The sequence below is a fragment of the Haliotis rufescens genome, unplaced genomic scaffold, assembly GCF_023055435.1.
Source record: "Haliotis rufescens isolate VD_foot unplaced genomic scaffold, xgHalRufe1.0.p SCAF_11, whole genome shotgun sequence".
Classification (NCBI taxonomy): Eukaryota; Metazoa; Mollusca; class Gastropoda; order Lepetellida; family Haliotidae; genus Haliotis; species Haliotis rufescens.
The window spans coordinates 28,642,919-28,655,954 of record NW_025963791.1 but is presented as its reverse complement, the minus strand read 5'-3'; the positions used below and the strand labels follow the sequence as shown (position 1 = coordinate 28,655,954).

Here is a 13,036-nt window from a genome sequence, read left to right as displayed (position 1 = left end):
GTTACAATATACTACAAATGGTTTTCAACGTGAGGGCTAGATCCCCTGGATCTGCTTATGAGAATGAGGCAATTCTTTCAGAACTTTTAAGGACTTCACATTAATCACAGAGGAGGAGATTCATTCCTGTGTGTATCATAAATGTATGTTAGTTGGCCACAAACGCACTGGTCAAAATGATCAAATGAAAAAGTAAAAACGGCCGAACTAAAAAGTAAAAATAACAATGTCAGAAAGACCATTCCTTCAAAATAAACCAGACTTTTTGACGTGTCTTATACACATTTTTTATTACCATAAAGAGTGCTTTACGTCCAGAACACGCAACTGTTGAAATTAACAAAGTGTAATTCTCATTAATATGAACACATCTGATAACCTCCATAACAATATCTAACTGTTTAGCTGAAGCTGGAGATCACGTGGGCCAAAGAGGGAATGACTTCCTTGTCACGCCTTGTCCTGTAGTTCTTCTTCACGAATCTGAGAAGGTGAAATTGAACAAAATAAATAAGACGTTTATTCAGGGATAAATGAATTCAGACCTGAATGAGTACATGTCTATTTCAAAAGTTTTCCTGTGAAATAACTGACTGATCCTATCTCGCATGCCACGCATGTTAAAATAAAGAACCCACCAAGTGTATTTGTATTGAGATATAGGCCATATACATTGTACGGTGAAAAACATAACAATCAAAACAAAATTTAACGTCGTTGTGCCATCCACACGTAAATAATACATATATTTTGGGGTTGGTTCGTTTACATCAGATAGCGCGTGCGTGCGTGCGTGCGTGCGTGCGTGCGTGCGTGCGTGCGTGCGTGCGTATTCTGCGCGTGTATATATCTTCTATAAGTCATGGCTTTATATACTAGAGACTTAGTACTCTTTTCTGGTTGTAAGTCTAAGTTGCATGTCAGATACCCTGGTTTTATATAGAACTGTTACCTAGCGTATTCCTCGAATTCTGAACAGCACCATTTATCAGATTTTAACTGATTTATAAAAACAAAATTTCCCCCTACATCTTGCTAACCCAGGATGCTGCATATTGGCGTACTTACCTTGTCCGGTCGTATGAACCAAGCTAAACATCGTATAACAGGCCTCTTTTTAAATTTATTATTTAATATAAAGAAATTATATCCATCATTTAACTACCTTGGACATCTTATATATTGTTTAAAGAGGCGCTTAACAAATCTCACTCACTCACACTTCTTGTTTATCCTTATGGCAGTGAAGATCCAGATTAGAATTGATCTTCAGCAACCTATGCTTGTCGTAAGAGGCGACTAACAGGATCGGGTGGTCAGGCTCAGAGACGTGCACGTGGTTGATGCATGTAATCGTACGCAAACTGCGTCTTTCGATGCTCATGATGTCAATCACTGGACTGTCTAGACCGTACAAAATAACGTACCCCAAAAAGAATCGGAATGCATAAATTCCATGGAATTATACCTACTAAAAATTATCAAACATATTGATAATGTAATTAAGCCACTGGTACAATGTCAAATAATAATTCGGAGAGTTCAGAGGCAATGATGTGCACATACATATTCATAATAATCTTAACAGACAAGGGCGATCGGGTAGCCTAGTGGTTAAAGCGTTTGCTCGTCACGCCGAAGACCCGGGTTCGATTCCCGACACGGGTACAATGTGTGAAGTCCATTTCTGGTGTCCCCCGCCGTGATATGCTGGAATATTGCTAAAAGCGGCGTAAAACCATACTCACTCACTCACTTAATAGACAAATAATCAATGTAGCGATTACTGCCATGTATTATTCGCCTCACAGGTTTTGCTTCGGTCATTACTGATCTCTTTATGCATATAAATTGGAATTTCTACTCCGATTAGCAAAGTTATAACAAATGGTTTTTAGCCAAGAAGTTACTTATTTAGTTTCAGATATATCATTGATATCTTTCAAAAATGATCAAATCCTATTCCACTGATTTAATTAACTGAACCAGAAATACAAGAGACCAGTGGAACCACCTCGTCTTTTTTCATATTTAGATCTATGCATACATAAAGATTCAGAGTGACAAAATACTCCCCACAAGACTTTACGACAAGAAGGATGAATTCAACGTTCCCAAAGTCAGCGTTTCTTGTATGTCCTGCAATATTCCAGCAGCCCCAGCATTGGATGTCACAACCTGAGGTACAATCGACCACGGTCTTTCTCCCAAGATTTAAAATAGCGGCCTAGGATTCTTGCTCAGAGGTTGTTTGATCAGAGTTGCATCATTCAAGACCTCAGCAGAACTTTCCAAACTTGTTATGGTTGAAATGTGGAGAAAACTTCCAAACTTGATGCATCAATGACAAACATTATATCCCATACAATTTCCTATTTGGATTTGTACCATATGTTCACGTGTTGTATTTGGTAAAGAATTGACTTGCCTTTGCATGTATTTGTGTCAGGATACTCTCAACTTTTAGCGAAATCCTGGTATAACCACTATTTGATAGTGATTCATAAACACACGTCATGATACAGTCGGATCTGTACAATGGACAAGAGATATCTAATGATTCATAAACACACGTCATGATACAGTCGAATCTGTACAATGGACAAGAGATATCTAATGATTCATAAACACACGTCATGATGGACAAGAGATATGTAATGATAACAGAAATGGTTTTATCACTTTATTTTGTCTTAACTCTCAAGGGCGGTCGGGTAGTCTAGTGGTTAAAGCGTTCGCTTAAACTCGTCACGCCGAAAACCCGGGTTCGATTCCCGACATTCCCGGCGTAAAACCATACTCACTCTTAATTCTCACTCAGTGGCATGTTACTCCGAGGTCATAATCATTAAAATGTCAAATAATACAAAGAAAAGCAATGTAGACCAAGTAAAACTAGTTATCATTAATGGCTAAAACTTTGTGACCATCGTGGACTGTCACTTAAACACGACATCGTGGACTGTCACTTAAACACGACATCGTCTCAATCTGTTCCTCTTCCTCTCAGATTCCAATCAGATTCTCTGCAGATTCTTATCTGAAATATAAAATTAGATTGGCCACCTTTACTAGTGGATTGTTAAGGTAATGTGGCAAAGATAGACCTGTGAAACTATCTGTGGCATCGCATTCGTAACAGCAGGTTGTCAACTTTATGGGGTCTTGCGTACATCCCTTAATTGAACTCATTCGGCGATGACTACTGGAGGTAGGAGCTACGCGTAACACTCAGCGTAAGCTTGGTGAGTGTTTTATTATATTATAATAGGACCGATGACACAGTATAAACTTAGGCTCGTGTAACTCATCGTGAAAGAGGGAAGTTGCTATTTATAAAAGTTTAATTATGACTTAAGCTTTGCAAAATTACAAGAACTAGCACAATTGCATTCCAGGTATAGATCTTCATCCGTTTTACGATAAAAACATTTCATAAAGTACTTCAAAATATCGGTTTTATTATTTTCAAAGTTCGTAAAAAACTGAATGTTTCCTGTCGTACATGTGTTTTCATTAACAAAACATGAAGTATCTGTAGGTTTGCTCGTATACGAACGGATATTTTTACAATAAAGCTGGCTCTAGTTTTATGGTACATCATAACCTAAAAGGGCCTCTAACGAGGAACTAGAAAACAAGTCTTCAAAATGTGACAATGGATCGAGTGGTCAAGCTCTGTGTTTTCTTGTTCAGATTCCATTACTTACAGGCCACGGTCATATAGCTGGACTATTCCTGTGTGAGGCGTAAACAACAAACAAACAAACATCAAAAGAGGATAACCGAGTAATCAATGATGCTTTAAGAAAAAATGCACATACAGACACAAAAATGAGTTCAGGCTCCATAGGAGTTGTATCATGTATAAGATCTGTTGTCAAAGCAATACATCTGGAGAGTAGTGTGTGGGCGGTACATAGCTGATGTCAATAATAATTCGTTATATTTAATCTAATTGATTGATATAGGTATAATTAAAGAAAGTCATCGACTGATACCCAAAGGCTGGAAGACCTATAGAAACACGTGTTATAACTACCAGTTGGAACGTTGACGTTGAAAACTCTAAAACCAGCTTTATAATGTACGCATCCTTGAGGGGAATTTAAAAGCAGCACTTGTTATGAGCGTTCGATGGCTTCTTTATGTATTTGATACAGTTTGACTCAATTCCAAACAGGGCACTGATTAAAGTGGCCAGATAGAAATTGTTTCTTACATGAATAATTGACATATTTTAATAAATAATAATCATAAAGAGCAATAAATCCCAGCCTTGCATTAAGCGCAAACAGCAGGGCAAAAAGAAGTATACACCCATGTTTGATGGTGGTTAAAAATGAAACGAACAAGAAATGGTTATTGAACGATGATGTATTTGTTACAGGTACCATAGTTGTGTTTTAGACCTCAAGTTTGCAGTTTTCGTCGGCTGTTGTGAGCCTTGTAAAATTTTGATAACTTTAATAAATTTTGTTGTTGTCATATCCAATTTCCAAGAAAATGCTTTCTTTTAGCCGGCAGTGTACATACATGTAAATGTTCCGAGTGGTGACGCCTCTAACAAGGAACTACGCCTAGGACAGAAGCCTATGGCCATGTTGCCGCTGAGACGACGCAGGTCTGCTGTACAGCTGATCCTTGGTTGCATGGCTCTGATAATTCTGATGATCCAAATACACACATCAGAGCGCCAGGGATACACATCACACAATGAGACCACAGCTTCTGACACATGCCCGACTGCCACCCGCTTCCTAGATCGGCCCATGAGGCTGACAGTGTTGGCTAGCTACCCTGGGTCTGGCAACACCTGGCTTCGGTACCTAATAGAGAGGATGACAGGTAAAATACGTTTCATAACGAGGGGTTGTGGTAAGCCTTAATTGTGTTTTCAGTTCCTCAGTCAGTTTGATCGAGGTGGGTAACATGGTTTGTGTTGAATTGTTTACAACTGGCAGTTGCAGTTTTGTCAGAAAACGGTTATACAGTAAACTACGGTTATAACGAACTCAAAGGGACTACTAATTTTAGTTCGTTATAACCGTAGTTCTTTATAAGTACATACACAGCATGACTACAGCAAGTAGTCGGGACCAAAAAGTAAGTTCGTTATATCCGTCAGTTCGTTATAAGCGTGTTCGTTATAACAGTAGTTTACTGTATAGGCATATATCAACTCACAGTACTGCTAGTACAGTGAGAGTTAGTGAGTGAGTTTTAACATTATTACATACTTCAGTGTGAGTTTTCTTAAGTTGAGAAAAGTGATATATTCATTTCAGTGAACATAACTCTTGATATTTCACCACAGTGAACCTAACACGCTGACGAAACTATTGTCATACAAAAGTTACCTCCCATCAAATTGTCTCCCTTTATCGTAAGTGTCTGACCCTTCACAAACTGTTGACGTCCTTTTTGCGTTAGTTCCACTTTGACAAGGCAAAATAATGACAGATTGTCGTTTATGGAGATAATATCACTTCATGCCGTGTGTTATTCACTTGAAAATGTTTATAAAACCGTAAATTTCTCATTTAACTCGTTAATCGAGACCGTTCGCTTCGCAAAGCGCCATTTTTGTTACTTGATCAGCGCGTGTATTCTTTCGCTTCCTACAGCGGTCTCGTAGTTTTCAAGAATACTTTTTGCTAAAGTTGATTTTGTATATAATCATATCTTTATGTATGATACAGAACTTTCGTGACTCTAACTGTTTTTTGTCATTGTATATTTTTAAAATTTTGCAAACACGAAACTACTTTTTTAGTTGCAAATACAAGGGGTGGTGAACTGTCCCAGTATGTTCGTTGGGGAGAATTTGAAAGTATATAATAAAAAGGATATTTTATGTGTCTAGTGAAATATCATGTTACTCTCATCGAGTGACGGGGGAAATGAGATATTTACACGAGTGGCGTATCCTCTATTTATTTCAGTTATCTTTGTCATAGATCACGTGTCTTGTTAATCTGTGTCGTCTCAGAGGGCATAATGGCCATGGGGGTTCTGTCCCAGATGACAGATTGACTATTTATATTTACAGGTTACGCAACTGGCTCCAACTGGTCAGATAAACAGTTGTTAGAGAAAGGCTTCATTGGTGAGTTTGTCCGGAACAAGACGACCATTGTTGTAAAGACCCACAACGACTACAGTCCCACAGCCAAAGCCTCGGTGGAATCCACGAACAGAGTTATCCTGTTGTTGAGGAACCCGTACGACACTCTCCTAGCTGAGTTTAACCGATACTATACGGGAGGGGATCATGTTGCATATGCTTATGTGTCAGCATTTATCCAACGTGAGTATATACGTCGTAATGTTGATGACGTTTGTTTCGTCTACAAACTACTCGTAGGTCATGACACAAAGCATCACTTTGGGGGACCCCTTCTAGATTAGTGTAGACCTGAAACTAAAGAATAAGGATACTTAAGGCTAAGGGTCACGTACTTGAGTGGGTAAATGAACGTTATTATACACCGCAGTTAGAAATAATGTTAATTATCATGACGTGCCTTGTTAATGATAACCATTAATGGATCTTAAAAGAGGAGTTATCAGGGGCCAACCATTTGATTTTCGGGTAATGAGAAGGGCTATGAGAGTTGGGCTGTCATTTTCTTTTAAAGTAATATGTTCTCGAAAATCCTGGAAAAACATAATGTTTCCTCAGATTTAATTTTAAAAATAAGAAATCGTTTAATGGACATGCTGTGTATTTTAGTGAAAAGAATTTGGCTGATCCCTTCAAAGAAAAACAGTAATATGTCTTGCAGCGCTGAAATATGTCCTGTTTCCAACAATCCGCCCAGTATCCTCATCATCACCCTTTAGAATATTAAATGATCAGCTGGCCCTTGATTAGATTGACAAACGACTGAAGAAACCGTATTTCCTCTAAGGCGGGGAAGAATAATTCTCAGTTTCTTCGTTACACATTTATTAAGGGCATCCTGCATGTTCAGCGTGATAAAACCTGAGGCCAATTTTTTTTTTCCCCACAATCTGGAGCAAATGATGTTTTGTCGCAACAATCTCATCCTTCAACCTCCAAGTCCAACCCCACACCCAACCTCACCCCACAGCTAACTACACATCCCCCCTAAACCCCCACGGACTCCTTCTCCACCTCTCCCCTTGTTCTCGTTTCCAGTCATAACACCTAAGAATAAAGTTCACACACATTCCTATTGTACATTTTATATTCATCCAAGATAACATAACTGTACTAAACAGTCTCAGGTGCTTTAGTTTTGGTCAAACTAATACTAATTTGGATTTGGATTTTAGACTGGAACAAATTCTTCGAGGATAGTTTAAAGAAGTGGCAGCCATATTACAGCAACTGGCTACGGTGCCCGGATGTGGAGGTCGTTCTGTTCGATGACCTGAAGGGGGACTTGAAGACCCAGCTGTCTCGTATTAGAGACTTCCTAGACGACGGGTCGCTCAAAGTTAACGTAGACTGTGCTCTCAAAAACAATGAAGGCAACTTCCGAAGAGACAGGTCTTTCCAGCCCCATACCAACTTCTTCTACGATTATACAGAAGTTGGGTCTGTCAACAAAGCTATTGACACTTTACAAACTGATCTAATACACAGATTTCCCCACCAGAACATCAATATATCATCTTGGAAAATTAAATTTGGATTTTATAAAGGCTCAAAAAATGCATCTTCGGGAGAATGATATTGTGAATACAATAGATATATCAGGAGAAATGTGTGATTCGCTTAAGGGTCACAAGTAGTATTCACAACAAATATACATCGCCGTGTGTCCATCACAGAAGTCCATGAGAATGCATAGGTCAAATAAATGCATTTTGTTTGTTGTTGTTCTTCTTCTTTGTTTTTGTTTTGTTTTGGACTGTGTGTTTATTCATAGCTCCTTTATATTTTAGGTGGTCTAGAGTAAATATCCATAACAAAACATATGATACTTATCAGAATATTGTTTTGTAAATGCATGTGTTATATGGTTATATGGTTATATGGTTCTTCTTTTTGTGACGCAGTTGGACAATATGATATTGAATCAGTTTGTTTGTTTGTTTGTTTGTTGTTTTACGCCGCACTCAGTCATATTACAGCTATATGACGGCAGTCTGTAAATAATCGAGTCTGTACCAGACAATCCAGTAACTGATATCACGAGCATTTATCCATGCATCAACCAAGTCAGCGAGCCTAACCACCCGATCCTGTTAGTCGCCCCTAACGACAAGCATCTCGCCTTTTACGGCAAGCATGGGTAGCTGAAGACCCCGGATCTTCAGGAGTTTCTTGAATAAGTATATTTATGTTTTTCACTCGATTATTCCCATATTAATTTTACCAAGTTTACTTATCACACAGTTCTTCCCTCATCTGTAACGATCAACTGGTCGTGGATTCGTCGCATTCAAGATGATATCATAACAAAGGTTGAGAGTTGGGGAATCACCTCACTTAGCAGAGGTACCACTGTACACGACCAGCCCACACAACAACACCTAAGGGAATAAACAATCAGTTTATTTGACAGCCACAGAATGATTTGTGACTGTCTGCCGTCCGTATTTATACCTATACTAGCTACTACAGATAATATCATTTACTGATTTAACTGTCGATAAAGTTGTTTTTGTGAACTTTAGTAGCGCCATCTCGACATAAATATATCACTTAGTTTGACCGGAACATTGATGACAAGGGGCGGTCGAGTAGCCAAGTGGTTAAAGCGTCCGAAGACCCGGGTTCGATTCCCGACATGGGTACAATGTGTGAAGCCCATTGCTGGTGTCCCCCACCGTGATATTGCTGGAAAATTGCTAAAAGCGGCGGAAAACCATACTCACTCACTCATTGATGATAAAGGTGTTTATGAGGGAAGTTTAGTAAGAATAATAGCTTAAACGTTGCTAGTATGCCATGAATATATACGTGGAACGCGTGATTTGATAAGGGTGGATGGCAAATAGCTGTGGATACAGATAAAGGTATTAACGCCTTATATGTGTTTGCCTAACTCTATCTGACCAGCACAGGATCTTGGTCCCGGATTATGTCCGATACTATTGATTTGACCCATGGCAGGGTATAAATACTTAAACATGGTCTGTTAGTTTCTAATTTTCCCTATTTTTAATCCTTAATATATGGCATTTAACATGAAATATTTGTGAAACTTTGTCAATTTTCCCCAAGTTAATAAGTAGATAGTAAGCCGAGACATGATTGAGATGCAGTTCAAAGAGACCGAATTCTCTCTTGGGGCAGTTTACATAACTGTGGGCAATAATCAATATTGTATGCTGATTCTGGTCATGTCCTCTCTCTGTCGCCTAGGCAAAAGTGCATTATTAGTATTTCATCCAAATTATTTTCTGAAGTGACCCGGAGGTATACAGTTCTCAATTGATCGTCTTGTTTTGACAGACCATGTGGATGGGCCTGCTTCTCTTTGGCTTTAGGTAGTATTTCATTCGTGTCACAGCGAGTTAATTTAAGTGGGAAGGAAAATCCAAATTGAGGGAGTTCGCAGGCATTGAACATAAGTACATTGGTTGAGCTTCGAGCACAATGTCACACTCCACCAAACCTTTTCCAATAGACGTCTATAGTAATGTTATATCTTTTTTGAATAACTAGGCATTCAACAGCCATTACATGTACATGTTTGCACAGCCTGGCGTCAAATCTGTAATACAATCATACATTCTGGCCAGCGCAGTCAGCTCTATTTCCGCGTACAGGATGCAAATCACACCGTCCCCTGTTCTGCACCAAATGCCACCTGCTTGCCAATACCTGTAGTCACATTCGGAATAAATCATCATATTTAAAAAGACAACGCTAAATATTGAAAAACAGGTCTAGGTTTAGTTACTGGATAGATGTATATTTAAAAAAATATATATTTTCCCCAATAATTATCATCCAATCAGAGCAGGCGAAATTCTCACTGAACACTAAACCTTTGCGGCTGGCCGAACAACTGATTCTGATTTGGTGGAGTGGAACAAAGGTCATAATCAGGGGCAACTAAGGGACGCGGCTCTGCAGAACTAATTACGGCGCCTGAAACCATTTAACTACTAGTGTCCTCTTTCTGAAAAAGTGGAAGTCAATCTCAGTGAGGACGAAGGGGATGTTTTCGCAGCTGACGTTCGTTAATGCATGCATGAACAAAGAAATATACATGTTTTTGATAAACATAAAGACAATATCCGTCAATATCCATATAGATTAATAATATCCAATCCAATTTTCAGCCAGTTGAATATAGAAACGTGTTCGATTTGACTTCTGGTTGTAAACAATCAGTTGTTAAAAAGGGATATAATGATTTAAGTTCGTTTTGGATGTTTGGGAGCATTTATGGATGTGAGTTGTTACCAGCCTTATACGGTGAAGAACTTGGTAGAAATGGTAGAATTTACTTTGCTCGCCAATAACAAGGGTTTGATCAAAGACATCCAACCGATTCGTCTATTTCTAACTTAGGAATATGGTCAATGAATGGCTACATAAATAAATGTTAATTACAATTATTAGGAAGGCTCTCTAATAACGATTGTAACTCAATAACAGAGAATCAATGTTGTCTTCGCATTGCTACAAACGTTATCGTCAATATTTAGTCGTCCAGTTAGCATTTGCAGCATCCTTCTATATATTGCTAAAGAGTATCATTTAGATAACTATATCAAAGATTATACTGATAGTGATTCATTCCCAACTAAAGCCGCTTGGCGAGCTCTTGTAATCAGACGTCTGTTAGAGAAGGAACAAAGCATTTAGAGAGATAGAATAGCACAGAAGCCAGATCTTTCACGGAACCATAAAATTCATACACGGTTACAAATGCATGTTCTTTATAATGTACTGCATCTCTATCCACATTTAAGACATCTTCCCGAGGCAAGAGAGTTAACTGACTTTAAAAGTCCAGTTTCCTACCTTGCCGAACTAGGCTGGAATTACTGGGCTCGATCGTAGCTCCACCAGAGGCTATTACCAGTTATGTCCATTCTAAGCCTCTCCTATGGACCAATTAGATTTCACCTCTCGCATCACTTGCGTTTGCTTCACACAAAATGGTGGCGCCGAGTCAGGACGATCTGATTGATAATCAAGATCTATATTGTGATAAAACGGGTCTTACATCGCGAAATGCATCAAATTACGTGAACACAATGATTAAAAACATGAAAAGATGTGGAAAATATCTGCCGACGACGAGTTGGTGGTGCAGATGCTTTGCAATTCCTGCAATCGACCGAAATCTGCACGACAGTTTACGAACCGGATTTCGATTTCGGTGCGCGATTTTGATTGGACTATGCATAGACTCGTTAGTCCAGCCAAACTGTAACTCCATAATACCAGCCTAGTTCGGCAAGGGTGGAAACTGGACTTTTATAGTCAGTTAACTCTCTTGCCTCGGGAAGATGCATTTAAGACAACCCCTGCAACTTTGTAGTAAAATTGTATCAAGAACAAAAGTGTGTCGAAAGAATGTAACCATCGTAAGAGACACTGTGATTTTTGTAATGTCTGACAAAAATAACTTCTTTTCATGTCTGATTGATGAACTTGGTGTTGATATATAAGTGAAAATAGATATGCTTGATGACATGTACATGTCATAAATAGGAACTTCGCTCCACGAGATAAAAATGTATATACACACATTAACAATGGTTAATCAATAAACGTAGGAGGGCTGATCAAAAAGTTCTAAGCCTGACTTATTTTCAACTTTGAGCTTCATTGCAAGTGTATTTGGTCTGCTGAGGCCGTTTATATAGTAGTAGCAGCCAGTTGAACGTGATAGGGGTCCAATGGACACAGGAGTGGAAAAGAACGAGTACGGAGCAGTTTTTTACTTTAGGGAAAAGTACTCCCCAAGAAATGCATGACCGCATGTCACGGGTTAATGGGGATAAGCGCCCTAGCTATTCTACTGTTAAACGTTTGGTGGCTGTGTTTAAGGCTGGGAAAACAAGCCTTGACGATGACCCTAGGTCTGGACGTCCCTCAACTTCCATCAATAAAGATTCAATCAAAGAGATGTATTTACTGTCAGATTGACGTATTACCATTGCTGAACATGAGGAAGACATGGGTCTAAGCCATTATTCATGAACATTTACAGATGAACAAGATATCTGCTCGTTGGGTGCGAAAGTTTCTAATTTTTTATCTAAAGGAAATAAGAACTGACACTGCCAGAAAAAAATGAAGCTAATTGAGCAAGATTTCGTCAAATTCAAACGGGTGATGAAATATGGGTCTACCACTATGATCTCGAGTCAAAACGTAGCCGGAGTTCTACTATTTCATGACGATACCTCTTCTCACACCTCTCGACTTGCAAAGGCTGCTGTGCGACAATGTGGGTTCGAAGAGCTTCCTCACCCTCTGTACTCGCCAGACCTGGCACCAAGTGATTTCCTAATGTTTCCTAAACTGAAAGAACACCTTCGTGGAAAGCGTTATGACGACAACGATGACCTCAAAGCTGCCGTGAATGGGTTTTTCAGGGTGGCTTCAGAAAACTTCTTCCTGACTGGAATTGAAAAACTTCACCATCGATATGAGAAGTGTATTGAAAAGCGGGGAGATTATGTTGAAAAATAAAATTAAAAACACTTTCACAATTGTTGGTTTTTTTGGTTAGGCTTAGGACTTTTTGACCAGCCCTCGTATTATCGGTCAATCCTTTGACACGTCATGTAGGAGCACACGTGTGTCCCATCTCCGTCATAATAACTACGTACAGAAACAAACAATATACTTGTAATGTTGGTTGTTGTTGTTGTTGAAATCGCGATAGACAAATAAACTGAGGGGCAACAGAAACTATACCTCTCAGTTGATTTTATCATATGTTTGATTTGCAATTGAAAATGTCTTAAGTTAGCGATATTGTGCAGTACTGGCCCTTAGTCACTTAAAGAAATACTAATGCACGGTTTTATTTTATTTTTTAATATTTTGATTTAAAACTTTTAAAAGACATCTTATCTTTGAAAA

The 13,036-nt window shown here is 38.8% G+C and overlaps 1 protein-coding gene across 1 annotated transcript; it reads left to right on the top strand.

Moving 5' to 3' along the window:
- The first annotated feature begins 4,527 nt into the window (after nt 1–4,527).
- On the top strand, nt 4,528–7,848 carry LOC124132627 (WSCD family member GA21586-like). Its single transcript, XM_046496630.2, has 3 exons — nt 4,528–4,848; nt 6,053–6,310; nt 7,303–7,848. Exons 1-3 carry the CDS (start codon nt 4,596–4,598, stop codon nt 7,701–7,703), a joined length of 912 nt encoding a protein of 303 aa, XP_046352586.2. The 5' UTR covers nt 4,528–4,595; the 3' UTR covers nt 7,704–7,848.
- The last annotated feature ends 5,188 nt before the right edge of the window (nt 7,849–13,036 follow it).

What these genes read in the sequence shown, in the direction of transcription:
- LOC124132627 (XM_046496630.2), top strand. Translation starts at nt 4,596, where the DNA reads ATGGCCATGTTGCCGCTGAGACGACGCAGGTCTGCTGTACAGCTGATC. An exon ending in CCTAATAGAGAGGATGACAG is followed by an intron (nt 4,849 to 6,052) that starts GTAAAATACGTT and finishes TTATATTTACAG; the next exon opens with GTTACGCAACTGGCTCCAAC. An exon ending in TGTGTCAGCATTTATCCAAC is followed by an intron (nt 6,311 to 7,302) that starts GTGAGTATATAC and finishes TTTGGATTTTAG; the next exon opens with ACTGGAACAAATTCTTCGAG.